Source organism: Podarcis muralis, chromosome 16 (genome assembly GCF_964188315.1).
Source record: "Podarcis muralis chromosome 16, rPodMur119.hap1.1, whole genome shotgun sequence".
Lineage (NCBI taxonomy): Eukaryota > Metazoa > Chordata > Lepidosauria > Squamata > Lacertidae > Podarcis > Podarcis muralis.
Window position 1 is genome coordinate 14,044,650 of NC_135670.1, and position 16,981 is coordinate 14,061,630.

The 16,981-nt window shown below is 47.5% G+C and overlaps 1 protein-coding gene across 5 annotated transcripts; it reads right to left on the bottom strand.

The window, feature by feature from the left end:
* Positions 1 to 128: 128 nt before the first annotated feature.
* KAT5 (lysine acetyltransferase 5) lies at positions 129 to 15,301 on the bottom strand. 5 transcript variants are annotated; one of them, XM_028709587.2, is made up of 14 exons: positions 15,134 to 15,261; positions 14,984 to 15,050; positions 13,542 to 13,610; positions 12,529 to 12,665; positions 11,984 to 12,163; positions 10,642 to 10,722; positions 9,554 to 9,628; positions 9,176 to 9,424; positions 6,804 to 6,893; positions 5,284 to 5,424; positions 4,315 to 4,408; positions 3,102 to 3,261; positions 2,211 to 2,292; positions 129 to 998 (listed from the first exon to the last, which is right to left on the bottom strand). In XM_028709587.2, exons 1-14 carry the CDS (start codon positions 15,143 to 15,145, stop codon positions 864 to 866), a joined length of 1,572 nt encoding a protein of 523 aa, XP_028565420.1. In that variant the 5' UTR covers positions 15,146 to 15,261; the 3' UTR covers positions 129 to 863. The 5 variants fall into 5 exon arrangements, with proteins under 5 accessions (XP_028565420.1, XP_028565423.1, XP_028565418.1 ...); XM_028709590.2 differs by lacking the exon at positions 11,984 to 12,163; XM_028709585.2 differs by having other exon boundaries at positions 9,176 to 9,628.
* Between the last annotated feature and the right edge of the window lie 1,680 nt (positions 15,302 to 16,981).

The following is a 16,981-nucleotide window of genomic DNA, read 5'->3' on the forward strand; positions in this document are numbered from 1 at the left end:
TTCAGGCTGTAGTGGCTCTGGCCTATAAGCCTCTTCCTTCTCAGGCTCCCATTTGCTTGTCTCGAGGGTCTTGGCTTTGTGAAAAAGCAATACCATATCCAGAAAAAAAGATGTACACACACATGCCATTTAAAAACCCATTTTGTTAATTTATTCTGAGCACAGAAGGTGGGTGGGGTTTGCTTTCTTTTTAAGGCTGCTCCTCCGGTTCATGAAGACTCTGGTTTTGGGGAAAGGGAGCGAGAGAGTGAGACTGTCTTACCGTATGCTAACCTATAACAGATTCTTTCCACACCTTCACCCCTGTGGGTGCTGCTGCAGCCTCAGGCAGTAGGGGAGAGAGCAGCTTTCTAGAGCTGGCCTCCAGCTTCTCCACCCAAGGAAGCAACTGCACAATTCCAGCCTCGAAAGAAGGAGGCAGCAGCAACAACAGTTTCTCTGCCTGCAGCTGAAACGCAGCAGAAAGCAGCTTCCCTTCAACTGCCTTTGTCAAGCTCCAAACTTTGATTTGTGATGGTGGTTTTATATTTATATATATATAAATAAATATCCGGTCCAAAAAAAAAAGGGTGGGGGATGGCTTGGGTAGCTTGGTCTGTGCTTTTTCCACTTCTGTACACAACCGCTCAGCGAGGGATCCAAAAAGTCCTATATACAAACAAGCAGGCAAGTCCAGGGCACGTGAGGCCCAGGTAACAACGCCCCTAGAGGTCTGGCCGGCTGACGGTGCCTGCTTCGATAGCCGACTGGAAAATGTCTTCGAAAGAGCGCATGGCCGCCTTGCCTGATCCCCATTGTCACAGAAAGTGAGGAGGAGGGTGGACGTCCTGCAAGCAGCTGGTCCTTGCTCTGGTGCGCAGGCCTCACCACTTTCCTCTTTTGCTCCAGTCCTTTGGGGTGAAGTGCAGACACTTGGAGTCAATGCGCAGGATTCGCTTCAGCATGGCACGCTCATGTCCGTCCACGATGTCCTCGGAGAGTGTCAGGATATACTGGCCCTAGAAAGGAGACGTGTTTTGGTTCTGTTAATTTTAAACAAAGATTCTAGTCCTCATGACGGGGACACGGCTATACTTGAAACACTGCTCACTCCCACCACTTCTGTGGCCACTATGGTTCAGCTCCTGAAATCCTGCATATTAAATACCTCTTCTGAGTTCCTGGCCCTTTTTGTGACAAGAGGTAAATCTGATGTGGCGGAGAACCACAGACAGCCAAGGGCTGCAGCATCTCCCTGCCCATCCCTTTTCATGGAATCTTCTCAGGAAAAATGAGTCTCGTCTTTAAAAATGCCTGAAAGCAGGCCACCGTTCTAGCTGGTTTATCTTGAGGGGAAGGAACACGTTTCCTCTGCTGACCCGATTACTGCAGGTGGGGAAAACGGAAGCCAACAAGCTGTATCACTTTCTAGTGCTGCAACTCCCTACCCCACAAGCAATTTCTGCAGTTTCTAGTCTTCCCTGTAATGCTATTCCCCCTACCCCCACAAAAAACCCTCATACCTGTTACCCTATAGCAGCCTTCTCCAAATTGGTAAGCTACATATATTACTGGACTCCCAACTCTCATCTTCCCTGACCATTAGCCATGCTAGCAGGGGCTGATGGGAGTTGGAGTCCAAAATAGATGGAGGCCATGAGTTCAGCAAAGGCTGCCTTGCACAGCTCCTCTACTCCTGGCCATGCCACTGCAAAGACATCGGCCACATCACAGAAGCAGAGCAAGTTATGCAAAACTGCATAGACAAACTGCAAGAACCTTAGCACATCACCGTCTGTTGTTTTCATCCCTCCATCAGCCGAACACAAACAAAATTCACATGCAGACACATCCATCCCAAGATAGTGCGTCCTCCATGCAGAGCTGGTTCATGTCACTATAACACTTCCCTCCTTCAGGATGAATTCAGCCCAAAGGTGGGGAACCTGAGGCCCTCTAGCAATTGTTGGGACTTCCAAGTTCCATCAGCCCTGACCATTGGGCTAGACTTGCTGGGGCTGATAGTAGTTAGGAATCTAACAACACCTGGGTGCAGGAGACTTAATTCCCCATTTGTGATCCCCATCTGTGTCTTTGTCTGCTGGGAGCTCTAGGGAACCCCTAAATTGGGAGCCCAAACTTGCCCATTAAGCTCCAAAGTGGTGCCTAGAAATGTTGGGAGTCTTGCTGCTGCAGAGCAAATTGCATGGCCATTCATTCAGGCATGCTACCTTGTAGTAGTTGATGAGGTTGAGGTATTGCAGTGTCGAGATGACATCCTCCTTCTTGATGCTTGTGATTTCGCTGATCTCACTGGAAACAAGGAGAAGAAATACTGAGTGCAATCCAAAATAAAGAAGGGCCAGTGAAAGAGGGAGGCCAGTCTTACAACCTTAGCATGCACCTCAGGTAGTGAAGTGGGCCACCTTATTATTTCTAATCAGTTTTTTAATTGAAAGTTTTCAACATAGAATACAATAAAAGCCAAACTAATCTGAATAAATATAAAACAGACAAAAAAGATAGAAAAAAAAGAGAAGAAATACAAAGCCCTCTATTAAGGCTGCGTCTTAACCCCTATTTCAAACGAAAGTGAGCTCTCCCAGCTCCTACCTGGGAGCTTCTCCCGATGGACTTTTTTTCTTGTTTTTTGTCACATGAGGTTAGGAAGCCACAGGTTATGTGCTAGTGCAGGCAAACTCTGCCCTCCAGCTGTTTTTGGACTACAATTCCCATCATCCCTGACCACTGGTCCTGTTAGCTAGGGATGATGGGAGTTGTAGTCCAAAAACAGCTGGAGGGCAGTTTTTGGGGATGCCTGTGCTAGTGGCTACACACAAAAACACACACAGAGGGCTAATTTACGTGGAAATGACCTCACACACCATTGTCTCCCCATCACAGCTCCCTCCTCCCTCCAGCTATTTGGCAAGTTGAGGGGAACATGATTTTCTGGGCACCCACCGCATGGTGTCTTCTCCACCCCATGCAAAAAATTAAGCAGCGAGGGGTTGCCATCAGCACTGCTAAGGGCCGCACTGAAGGCCTTCCCAAGGGCCTCATGCGGCCCAGAGGCTGCCCACAGGGGTTTCAGTAGTGAACTTTCATTACTTGGACCTCACTTGATAGTGATCTGTGGACGCTCTCCGGTCTCCGATTTGAGGTTCATGAGGATCTCGAGGATGGTCTGGGACCAGTAGCTGCGGTAGGACAGGAGCCCCAGGTCCGAGAGAGGTTTTTCTGGCGTGCCTGTCTTCCCTTCCACCTTGGACAGCTCATAGCCTTGAGGGGAAAGAGTGAGGCAGCTTGAGGGGGGCTGTGAGAAGATCCCGGTGCACAGGAAAGAACAATGTGGCGGATGGAAGAGATGACTAAATCAGGGAAAGTTCTACCTATTTGTCTCAAGCCGCGGAGTTTAAAATGAGGGCCAAGAGGCGCCCTCGACCCAAATTTTAAAGAAGTGAATTTTCATAAATAATGAAAATACAGCACTCGACTGGTGGAACTGGGAATCGGCAGGATTAGGAGTCTTTCCCACAATGTGAAATTGGGACTGCCTACTCCATGGAACAAGCACTTTCTAAAATAAGGAGCATTTCCTAGCTGGGAGACCTGATAAAATAGGATATAACTTTAAGTGTCTTAATATGCGGCTAGCAAACACCACAGCAACCTCAAACAGGCTGTTGTTTATAGCAGCGCTCCCCAACCAGGTGCCCTCCTCGGCCTGCCCCAGCTGGATTTTCTCCCCACAATCCATGGCCACCAACAGTCATGTGGAAAGGATCCTGTGGTGTTTTTGATATGTTAATATTTCTAATATATTTTTAAAATGTGTAATTGTATTACTTGTAAGCCACCTTTGTAGGATTTCTATCCTGCAAGTAAATAAATCTATGTAATACATAGATAAAGCAAGCATAACTCTGTGGCTTTGTTTGTTTTAATAAGCAACTGAGTCGTCAAAGCAGGATCTTCATACCAAACTACCAAAAGTGCAAGTAAAAGACTACTTAGACAACACATCTAGGGTGGGGGGGGGGGAAGGTGCTGAAGTTTGGGCTTTGAAGGTTACTCAAGATGAGGGAGCTACACAGCTGTGGGGCAGCCCCACAAGTGCTCTTCCCCATGTTTGCACATGACAATCTAAACATGATGCACAGATGAGGGCACCTCTAGAGCCTCGATGTGTCAGGGAAGAGACTGTCTCCTGAGACTGTCGGGAATGGTTAGGCCAAATCCAGAAAAACAACCTCTGGGGATATAGGAGGGTTTGATTCAACAACCTGCTAAGATTCAAATGGAGGATTGAAAATGGAAAGAGACTCCACTTACTGAACTCAATCAGCAACTTTCCGTAGCCCCGTCTCTGGTAAGGGGGCAGGGTCAGGATACAGGCCACGTTGTAGTCCTCCGTAGATTCCTTCTCCTGCACGTAGTGGCAAAACAAGCAGCATGTTAATTTTCACTGGAGGAGCTGTTCCAGCCCTTCCAACACTGACCCTTTCCCGGGATCCCTGACATTGGCATGACAGGAGATTTCCCCTCTCTCTGTCCCTTGTCAAGAGGAAGCTGTTTAGGTTTGACTACAACTAGCATAATGGCAATTGCATTAGGACAGTGCCCATTCTTTGGTTTCATAACTGTTGCAAAATTCATCAACAGTAGGCCCTCAGCTTTTATTCTATAAACTAAGTTTCCAGTCCTTATGGCTGCAAGGAAAGCCTTGAAAACAGAAAATGTAATGCCTAATGAAATATCAGAAGGCAGAGAGGGACTGAGCTGGACAGGGCTCCAGCGCTCTGTGAAGATCCTCACAGCCAACTTGCTCCACAGATAACATTAGGCTGTTGCTACCAGCTCTCCCCCTAACTTCTTTCTCCTTGCTAAATAATAATAATAATAATAATAATAATAATAATAATAATAATAATAATAATAATATCTTTATTCTCAGAGGCAGGACAAAACATAAAAGGATGAGGATGATAAATATCAATACAGGTTGGCCCCTGGACACATTTGCAAAGCAAAGACATTATTGTGAGCATTCCACAAAATTTCACTGGGGCTAAAAAGAATAGCATTCAGTTAGGTAAAACTCTCAGCTCATGGTGGAAACTTCAGATCCAATTCAATCGGAACTGTAACTAATTTAAGAACCTGATGATATTAAATGTATTTGAAATAGACAAATGAATTTTACACATACACCATGCAAATTAATATTACATTAACACATTATCAATTTAGAAATTCTTAAAATCTATCCGATGTATGCGTACATTAATTTTGCAACATTACCTTGGAGAAGTAGCCGACAATGTGGAAGCCTTTGCTGTCGTACTCTGTCATTACGTAGAAGAGGAAGGGATCTGTGTCATAGTAGAGGGTCTTGTGGTCCAGGAAGCACTTTGCCAGGAGGCAGAGGTTTTGCGAGTAGCTCTGAAAAGAGATATGGAAAGGGTGAACAAGCACGTCCTTGAGAAAGGAGGGCCTGAGGTTCATCTCTAGCAGCGAAAGATTGTGGGGCAAGACTGGACTGGAGGGGGAGGGAAATCACAAGCCATTTCAAATATGAGGCTGTGAGCATTTCCCCCTCTCAGCTTCACATACAGTGTCTAGAAACCCAGTGCTTACTCCAGGGAATTTAAAAGGCGTTTTCCCCAGTTCCAAGGAGAGGGAAATTCGTGTGGGATGCTCACTCCATTACATCTCCGGAAAAACAAGGAAGCAAGTGGAGGTGAGAGAAGACAAACCTAGAAGTTTCACTTCCAAACACCCCTCCCCAAGTACTGAGCACATGACCTTTGTTTTTGGATGTTTCAAGACTTTTAAAACATGCCTGCCTTACAATGTGGGGCTGAACCTCCACCCTATCTGTCCACCCACACAGAGACAACTGGATTGGATTGTTTCCCTCCCTTCTATTCTGCCCCAAGACTTGTCAATCCATACATCTGGATTCTGGGAGGAAATGGAGGAAAGGAAACGAGCACACAAAGAAGAGACTTTTGCAATGAAGGACTGAAAATGCCAATTTTGCATTGCTTCTCTGCCATTGTGAATGTCTTGTCGTACCAGATGGGACACCCATCTGCCTTGCCTATCAGTTCAGACCACACGCTATGTGACTCAGTTTTGTACCTTTTTCGCATTTGGGTGGGTGGCGGGAGCAGGCAGCAGGGAGGGCCAAATTTACTGTTGCTTGCAGAAGGCCCAAGGTTCAATCCCTGGCACTTCTGTTAAAAGTATCGGGTGTAAGGGGACAGGGAAGACCCTGGAGAACCACAGCCAGTCAGAGGAGAGAGGGTACTGGACAGGATGAAGAAACCGCCTGCTCTGGCATTTGGAAGTTTGTAGCTTTACAGGGAGAGACCGTAGTTCAGTGATGGGGAAACTGTTTTGCATGCAGAAAGTCTTGTGTTTAATCCTTGGTTTCTCCAATTAGGAGGAGGAAAGATTTCTCTGTTTTGAGTTGCTGGAGAGCTGTTGCCAGTCAGAGCAGACATCACTGGGCTGAGTCAGGTGTGGAGAAACCGTGGTCTCCAGAAGTTCCTAGATGGCAACCCCCACAGCGGCTGAAGCAGTTGGGAGTTGCAATCCAACAACATCTGAAGGGCAACAGTTTCTCCCCACCCCTGCACTAGATGAAGCAGTCCCAACTTCGTGTGCGTGTGTGTGTGGTGGATGAGACGTCTACGGCCAACAGCCGTCACCAGTGCGCTCTCCATCCCCATCTCCCAAAACAAAGCCCCAGCAATCATCATGGAATCAGCTTTCCTAGAATCCCTGTTTCATCTGCGCCCAATAACTGCTCTTGCCTTGTTCTTCCGCCCATCGATCTCAAAGAAGGAGATCGTCCCCTTGCGGTAGATTTCGTTGCCTGGCGGATGCCTCAAGTCACACTTTGTCTGCAAAACAGAAGGATCACAGGCTGAACTCTCGCAAGCAAAACCAAACCTTTCCGGGTCCTTGTGATTCTAGGAATTGCATTTGGGGGGCAGGGACATAGGACAGGGCAGGGCAGACTGGAGGGTGTGGGGAGGTAAAAGCTCAAGATCCTACAGAGCTGCAGCCCCTTACCAGGCTCCAGCACACACTAGGGATTTTTGCCTGGAACCAAAGATACTGCTCTCTAACAAAGTTAACTGTTCCCAGAGTAAATGCCAGGTGGAGGGTGGGGAATCAAGAACCTAACCTTTAGTGGAGCACACACACAGGGAAATGAGTGTTGCGTCTTCCCTCTCTGGAAGTCCAGCAAGGGGCTCAAGAGTTCTCTCCCATGTTTTACACAATTGGATGGTGCAAAGTAAGCACACACAGTTATCAGTTCAATACTGACTCTGGGTTATACAAACTTTTACTGAAACAGGAACCAAACAGGCAGCTCGGTTTAAGATTAGCATGGAGCCAGGACATAGGTTGGGGCAAAGAGGATGATACCTGGCAGAGAATATTGGTGAAGCCCCCTCTCCGCTCTGTTTCAGCAAAATATAAAGAACTGTCCTTAAAGGTGATTCACGAACTGGTACAGAACCCCCAGAGGCCTGTTACTCAATCATATTTTCATTTATGGTCTCTGGCTTTTAAAGAAATCAATACAATTTTGAACTGTTTTCTTATCCCTTCTGCCCAGCTTGCACCATTACCTATTTTTGAGGAAGCTGGTCTTAGTATACATAATAAAGAGCTAATTGCTCATTTTGAGATGGCTGCTAGAGCCACAATGGCTCGTTTCTAGAGAGTTCCAAACGGAGCCAATACTTCTTTTTCGTATTCCAAAGTTTGGGAACTTGCTTTATTATAAAAGCTGACCAACAAACTATGCATTTCCAGGGGACAATGTAAAAAGGATAGATTTTTGGATAGATTTGTAGGGGTTTGGTTTGATTATATTACAGTGGTACCTCAGGTTAAGAACTTAATTCGTTCTGGAGGTGCATTCTTAACCTGAAACTGTTCTTAACCTGAGGTACCACTTTAGCTAATGGGGCCTCCCACTGCCACAGTGCGATTTCTGTTCTCATCCTGAAGCAAAGTTCTTAACCCGAGGTACTATTTTTGGGTTAGCAGAGTCTGTAACCTGAAGCGTCTGTAACCCGAGGTACCACTGTACTAATGTCAATAAGGAAGAACACTGCCTGCTACCTCCCGCTGCTTCTCAATGGATTTGGTTGATTCAAAAATATATGATACTGTTCCTCTTTAAGATTCATCCAACCCAAGACAGTAATGGGTTTTATTTTATTCTATGTTTAAAAGTGTACTCGTTTTATTTCTGTTGTATCAGCCTGATTTGTATTTTTTGTCGTCAATGCTGTTAGCACAATATTTAAAATAAATAAATATATTGACTCCCCAGGTGATTGTAGGAGCTTTTTGAGATTCTGAGTTGCACAGAACTAATGCAATCAGGAGGCTTGAGGAGCAAAACTGCTCCAAGTCCTGCTTCTCGTATAAAATACCTCAGGGGCATGTAGAAAACTAGCCTGCAAGGGTGAAGAAGTAAGCTTTTCCTCCAGTATGTTCCCATAGGGGTGTACTCAAACAAGCCCTATCTCATCTGGAGACGTTTTGCCAATCAAATCTTCTGAATGCACAAACTGGCACGATGGGCATGTGTAGCCTGCAAGGCTGTGACAGAGATGTGACGGTAGGCAGACCTGTCCTCCAATAGGCAGAAGACCAACAGGTCTACTAGACTCAATAGGTTTAACCTCCTGGAGGCTGCGTCAGGCAGAAATCCCAGGCTAGCATCAGGTCTACCAACCCTGGGCAATGGGTCTGCAGAGATCAGTAGATCCCCATCAACAGGTCTGCTGAGCCCAACAGTCTCCAGGCATGTCCGACAGCCAGTTGGGACGGTAGACCTGACTGGCCTCTGACTCTGCAGGAGCAGGCACAGTATGGCATTGGGCTTACCTGCTATAACAAGTCAGACTGGGCATTAGGTCTACCCAGGCCAGAGACCAGGTCTACCAACCCAGGAAGATAGACCTGGCGTCTTGAGAAACAGGCGGGTCTGGGCAACTCAGGGTGTTGTTAGACCTGGTATCCCAACGGTAGCCAGCATGCAGTCTCGGGCAGCCGCTAGGTGTTGGCGACAAAGAGCTGGCTGGGAAACAGAGCAATCCAGGCCGGCAGACTTTGGGTCCCGGATGACAGGCTGCCCAAACTGGGTCCTGGGACTTACCAGGTGCCTCTGGAGACATTTGAGGCTCTTGACGTACTTAAGGCAAAACTCGCAGAGGTAGAGGACGGGGAGGGTGGTGAGCTCCTGTGGGTAGGGCGAGAAGTACCAAGGCTTCAGGCGGTGCCGCCCCAGTTCAATGCACTCAATGTTTTTCATGCGCGTGATGATGTCATCGTGGCTGCGGTCCGAGACCAGACTGCCTGTCATGCGTGGGGCTGAGGGGATGCCGTCAGAGCTGTCCTGGGAGTCCTGCTCACAAAAACCGGGGGGAGGCGGGAGATTCTGGATGAACGAGGAAGAGCCACAGATTCCTTCTTCCAGGCTGGTGCCCCCCTGGGAAGCAGGCTGGCAGGCACTACCCCAAGCCCTGGCACTTACCTCATCAGTGCCAAGGCAATTGGATTTCCTTTTCCTGCCAGGCTGGGCAGCCACCGCTCGGCGTGCGGAGCCATTCTGGAAGACAAAAACGGGGTCAAGGAGGATGTCGAAGAGAGCAGGGGAAAGTCACTGCCCAGGCACTCCCTCCCCCTCTCTCCAGCTCATGCAGAAAAGCATTAAAAGGCACCTCAAAAAGAGCTCCAGAAGACTCACTGAGGGACAGAAGCTACAGCAAGAGGGAGGAACTTTTTGCACCCTGAGGTGACTCACCCATTCAGGCAACTTTTTGGGGGCCGCCCGGGGCGGGCAGGGCCAGGAGAAAACATGGGTGGAGGAACAATGGTTAACTTACTTATACGTTCCTCTCCATCCTGGCACCCAAGAAGCAGTATGAGAATTCAAGGAGACATTCTAGCCAAGCAAAAATAGTCAAGGAGGATGCAAGCCAGGTTGGTGAGAGGGTTCTAAGGGCAAGACAAAGAGGTCTGGAGGGCTGCTAAAGAGGAAGGCAACACATGCATCTCCGCTCTTTAGGTCACAAACCTATTTGGCTTGGGAGGTATATTTATTTTTGGGAGGTGTATCTATTTATTGTAGCTCATCTTCCTCTTCAGAAGTCAGTGTGGTGTTCTCAGGCAGGCCTACAGTCCAGACCCTGTCCTGCTTAGTTTCAGACCGGTGCCATGTGTTCTGTGGGCCAACGGCCCACATTGGAGCATGAATAAAATCCAGCCGCCCTCCCAAAGGAAAAGCTAAAATTCCACGCCGTCTGCTTGGGTCTCATGCGCACACACCCATCCCCTTGTGCTGTTCTGTAAGTTGAGGTCAAAATCAAATGTGGTTTTGCACAAAGGCAAGGATTCAGATTTGGTTTCCTCGTTAAGAAAACGCAAACTCCAGCCTTTCACCAACCTCTGTTTGAGGAGCTGGAGGAGCAGCTTCTGCATCCTGGGCGTTTGTGGAGACACTCGCAGGCTCCTCTTCAGAACCTGGCTCTCTCTTCCTCCACAACCCCCAACAGGCATAATCCCTTACCTAGACCCATTCGTCCAACAAGAACCACTGGAGGTGGGTGCGGAGTGGCTTACCTGGGGGAACACTGATGCTTGTGTTGTCTCTGTTGGGGTGGGGATGGGGGTTGCTGGAGAAACTACTTCCACTTTCCTCTTCTGGAAGAGACAGAAACAAAGCAAGTTATTTCTGGGGCTGCCCATCCCCTTCCTCAACAGCCACTGATACGCTTCCAAACACATTTCCAACTCAGTTCCAAGCAGAGATCCCCACTTGCATGTCCCATAGCAAAAAACATGGTGACTTTGACCCACAGCCCACACGGGGATTGGGCCTTGCAGGGAAGGTCATATGGGGGTTATGGCTCAAGTTCATCTGCTTTGGGGCCTTCATAATCAATCAAACCCACTGGTCCATCTAGCTCATTACTGTCTACACTGATTGGCAGCAGCTCTCCAGGGTTTCAAAAAGGGAGGCATTCCCAGTTTTACTTGAAGATGCTGGGGATTGAACCTGGGAACTTCTGCACACAAAGCAAGTGCTCTATCACTGAGCTCCGACTCTTCTGAACATTTACAGAGATTACTTGTCCCCCATCCTTGGGGACTCAGTCCTGCTTTATACAGCAATATTCTGCAGTCAATGGAGCATGTATGGCTGTCCCAATCCCACATCTGGGGGGGAGGGGAACCTTCCACAATGGAAGGTCTGCTTGTATGCTCACAACAGCTCCCCCCCCCCCCCCCCGCCTCTGGTATCAGAGACTTTTACACAAAGACACCTTAGGTGCAGGGTGTGTTTTAATGGGTTTGCAGGCAGACACATCACAGAGAAAGAGAGAGTCCATATAAAAAGGACAGCTGCAAGTAAAACGCCCCCACCCAACATTTAAACTACGATTCAAATCTCTAACTTGCTTAACAGCGAGGCTGTGAAGCAAGGAACCTGGGGACTTGGGGCCGAATGAAGTGACTGTAGCAGCTAAGCTGGTTTCAAACCAAATAAAATTTCCAGGGCACTTAGTCAGCAATAAATGGATGTCTGAGTAGTATTTTTAGTGGGGCTCCACGGTCATTCACAGGCTCCAGACCCTGAGCGACACTCAAGAGCTTAGTTCAATGAGTAATATGGTTCTGAATGCCAATGTGCACTGTACTGGAGGCTTGATTTGAACCCGTTCTTTATTTCTTTGGTGTTTTTCCTGTGGGGGTCACCTGCACTACTCTTCTTTGACTCGGGAGGGAAGAGAGTGCCCTCAAGATGAAGGCCAGAATGCCCCCGGGCTCCTCCCTTGGAGGCCTCCCTTGCCAGCCCAGACCTTGCCCAACCCCGCCCAGCTTGTGCGGCCTCTTGAGAACGTGCCGGGTAGACAAAAGACACAAAAGGAGCGAGCCGGGGCGGCCGAGCGCCGGTTCGTACCGTTGAGCGATGGTTTGGCTGGACGCAGGAGCTGGAGGAGAGGGGTTGGTCGGGCGAGCCGGGGACGGCCTCCCTCTCTTTAGGTAGGTTAAAACGGAGGGTTATCTGCACCGGAATGGGAAGGGTTTTACCGCTGGATGGAGTTGCGGCTGGTTGTAGAGACAGATCCAAGGTCTTCCTCTGAGTGGGGGAGGAAGAGGGGTGTTACCAACACATGGGAGGGAGGGGCAAGGGGCGGCACTGCCGCTCTGGGGAAGGGTGCAGGGACCACCATCCCCACATGCTGCAGGCTGGGCAGCACAATAAAAGGACAAGACCGGAAGAAAACCACCAATGCTTCCAAAGGCCTCGTTCCTTATAAAGTCTCTGTCCTTGGCCCAAAGAGACCTGGGGGAATGGGACGGGGAATCAACCCCAATGCTAATAAAAGCACTCTCTTCCCCAGGTCCAGACTAACACCACCACCCACCGATCCCTTGCCAGATCACATCATCCCAAAGCCGCCCTTCCCCTCCCCCCCCCCCGGGGCCCACATTTCCTCCTACCACGTCACGTTCCGGAGAGCTGGGCCGTGATCCAGGCAGCCCATTCTTGGTGGGTGTCTTCGCTTCCTTTTTGGGGAACTGTATCTTCTTCAAATCCAGCCGGTCATGAGTCACCCATTCATCCAGACGCTTGTTAACTGCATGGTTCAAGGCAAGGGATAATTTTCCCACCCCCATCTTTAAGGAGGAATGAGATGATGATAAAAGCAGGGCTCTGGATCGCTATCTAGCCAGCAGCAATCCCTGTTACATCCCCCCTATCTTTCTAGGCAGTGCCCCAAGCTTCTGCCTGCCTTCCCACCTGCTTGTTTACAGTAGCTGCCAGCTGTCTACTTTTGGTGGCCAGATTTCATTACGTACATATACACATCAAAAGCAAAAACAGGTCCCAAGGGCTGGAATGAAGAGTCCATGCCTTTTGGCTAATCTTGGTAGTCACATCCCAACAGGGGAAGGATGGAGTCTTGTTTTTGGCCCAGTACTGAGTTTCAAAAGCATTCTCAGATGTTCCCAAAGTGAAGAATGAAGTCAGCAACAATCAACTCCAAAAACTTTTTTTATTAGGACTGGTTCTGATGCTCAGGACAGATGGAAAGGAAGTTTACACATGCATTCACACACCCCTGCTTAGCATGCTGCTTCTACTGTGAGCTCTATGGGCAGTCTGCTGCAGAACCTGTGGCCCTCCAGATGTTGTTAGATAACAACGATAATCAGCCCCGGTCATTGGCCAAGCTCGCCAGGGTGGAGCCAAGCTGGCTGGGAGTTGGACTCCAGGTTCCCCATTCCTGCTCTGGGAAAAGGCTGGTCTACTTCCCCATTTAAGTGGGTAGACCAGTTTTAATTACTGAATAGTAGTTATAAAATATTCTGCTTTCAATTTCTAAGTATCTTGAGTATGTTTCTATAACCTTTTGCCTTCCCAGACGTTCTTCATCATTCCTATCTGGAAAAGCCCATTTTATGATTTCATCCTGCCCACCCTCCAAATGGATTTGTCCCCATCTACTCACAGTCAATGTAGTGAACGTAGAAAAGTTTTCGGCCGCTGATGTCCTTGACGCTAAGTATTTCAGCCAGTGCTGTTGAAAGAAAGAAATATATTATCTAAGAGAATGTGGAGGGGGAGAGAGAGAGAGAGGAGACCACTTTGTGGACCTCTGAAAAGGCTACTACTAAAAGTGTCAGGAAGACTCTCTTATTTGGGATTCCTGCGATGCAAATGTTATATCAGTGGGCCTGAATATTTTATTTAGAGTTTAGTTTTAACGCTCTAGTCTGCCACAAGGATCTCTGTAAAAAAATTCTCACAATCAATGTTCTCAGTCTGTGAAATGTGAGTATTAAGAACTAATGTGAGCCTAGACAAAAAAAAACTCAAGTTCAAATGTAAGACTAGATGGCTGAGCGCACTACTCTTTCTTAACTCAATTTATCTTTTCAGATATGAATAATAGGTAAGAGTGCTGTAAAGAAATGCTAGCCCTGACCTGCATTGCCAGTAATCAATGTCATGGATGTATCCAAATACCAGATTCTGTTACTGGAACTCATCACTGACAGAAGATTGACAAATAATGGGTAGGATAAGGGCAAAGATACAAAACAGTTTAGAATATGATTTTGCCACAGATACTTGGACTTCCTTTTGTACATGGAGAACAAAGTGTGTTTCGTTCTGCAATACCTTTAATCGTAAAGTCATCAAAACCTGTTGAGATTAATAAATTCCATTTGCTCCTTTCCTCCACTGGATTCTCCCCAAATTCCCAGAGACCTCTAGACTCCTTGACATCTTGATTGTGGTGGAACTCAAAACCGCACTAGCCTCCAATGAATTAAGTAGAACATATTTCTGAGATGGCATAGGTAAGACTGTGCTGTTGGTCCCACCTCATCTTGGCCCATATTCACAGTTATACCGGGCCTTTCATCCAAGGAGCTCAAGGTGATACATACAGGTCTCCCTTCTCTATTTTTGTCTAAACAATCCTGGAAAGTAGGCTGGACAAGTGTTCTTTGCCAGATTTTGCCTAAACTACCACTCCCATCACTCCTGTCCACCAGCCAAGCTTGACTAGGGCTGAGAAGAGTTATAATTCAACAAGATTAGGAGGGCTGAAGGTTCTCCACACCTGGACCAAGATTACAACTGACCCCAATTCAATCACTGAGTGTTATAGGCAGATGAGGGTTTGAATCTGAGCCTCCCCATGTACCACACTCCAATACACTGCAGGCTGCTCTTTCGCAGCCTGACCTTAGACCTGACACCCCTGCGGTGCTGGCCCTCAGCCTCACCAGCCTCTTTGACTCCACCTTCTTGTCCATGCTAACCCTCCCCAAGGTTCATTGGTAACAGATATCATTTCCCCCACAAGGTGAGAGGTCTCCCCTCTGGGCCATGATGACACCTGGCCCCGCCCCTTGAGCCTCCGCCCCGCCCCTCACTCACGCCACTCGTCCTCGTTTTCCTGGTTACGGCGCAGCACGGGGAGGCGACACCCCTCGGTCACTTCCTCCTGCAGGAGTTAGAGAGAGATTAGCAGAGGGGCCAGCAAGCCCAACCAGACCCCCACCCCGCAATCCCCGGCTCTCAACTCACCACCTCCGCCATCTTGGACCCTCGCCGTTAGCCGGGGCCTTCTCTTCCGGCATCTACCAAACAGCGGGTGGGGGGGGGAAAGGAAGCGATCGCTTCCGGTGTGCTCCAGATGACAACTTCCTATTTTGCTTTGATCCTTCTATAGGCTTGTTTCTGAACTCTATGGTCGTAGTATCACGTGACGAGGACAGCCAGCTAGAGCCCGCAGCAGAGAAAGGGAAATGATGCTAGTTCAAGTCGTCACAGCGACAGGCGTTGGTGTCACGTGATGGTCTAGGAAGTGACGCTAAAACGCTTGCAACGTGACCTGGCAGCCCTCCGAGAAAACGGAAGTTGTCATTCTTGTTGTTGTAATCTGTGTAGTATGAGCATTTATGGCTTGGCAGTTGACCGACTCCGTCCCCCTTTATTTAATTCATTACGTTTATATACTGCCTTTCTGCCAAGATACCAAAGCAAATTTTGTAAGATATCAGACTGGAGATGTGCTGAGAATTTTGCAATAATATAAAACATACAGAAGTTGGCTGCAAAATTAACCAACCCTTTCACCAATAAAAATACACCGATTCACAATTTGGATTTTGTTGTTGTTCTGAGGACCACTAAAGCAAAGTGAAAGCAGTCACTTAGCATGTCTAAAAAAGAAGCTGCCTTTTGTAAACTCATTAGGCTAGTCTACTGTGGCAGCTGGCCAAGGTCTCAGCCAGATAACAGTTTTTTCTATCCCTGACTATCTGACCCTTTTAACTGTAGATGCCAGGGAGTGAACCAGGGACTTTTCACTCTACTACTCAAGGCTCTCACCAACAGATAACAATTCTGTGTGCAACTACAAGCAGGGCGCTGGGTTGTTGTTTTTTGCCCATTAGAATTCCATTCCATACATAGATAAAAAAGTAAGACCTTGGTTAGTTGAAGAAATAAGCAAATAACTACAAAATTGTAAGCAAGCTTTTGCATATGCATTTCCATGGATAGACATAATTTGACCAGAAATCTGCTCCTAATACAAGATGTGTGTCAGTGTTGGCTGTAGTCACATGGAGAGTGAGGTGAATGCATTCAAGGTGTCCAGAAGTGCTTTCCCTTTTCACCATAATAAAATAATATCTTCACATTTCACAGATGAAAATAGGAATACTAGCGGATACCCAGGTTCAAACCCCCAATTTGGTTATGAAGCTCACTAGGTGACCTTAGCAATGGATAGGGAATCGTGTAGATCATTTTGAGCTCCTTGCATAAATGCCTGTATGTGATAAATCAGGGCCCATGTCCAAGGCTGGCATTGTCAGGTACATGCAAAGGGCTTGCAGAGCCTCCTTGCACAGATAACACAGCTATAATTTATGTTACTGATGACATGTTACTGATAGCATTATGTAACTGATGACTGCTTTTCAGAAAGCAGTTGCTGGCCACCCGAACAGTCTAATTAAAGAGCGGAGAGGAAAACCTTTGCTCCAGAACCAAGAAAGAATAAACAACCCTGGCTTAAGTTATGTTTTGTTTTTAGTATTTATTCATTTATTTTAAAAACAACTATAAGTATTCAGTTTGAAATTTATTGAAAGGTGGGCCCTTTCTTTTTTTTTTACATTTATGGAAAGTAAAGAACACAAAGGTTGGGCGCCACCCTTAGTCCCAGCATTTACCCAGGGTCTGTGTTCCTTTGGATAAAAAGAGGCACAAGAGACTATGGTGACTATGAGATAAATGGCTTGTTCAAATAAATACAACCTGAGCCTAGGATGGAAGTGAACACAGTATTAGATCAGCAGAGGGCATCTCCCTGCTTCTCTCATAGCTTTGGCCAGCTTGAGTCCTAGAGTCATGCTCCACAGT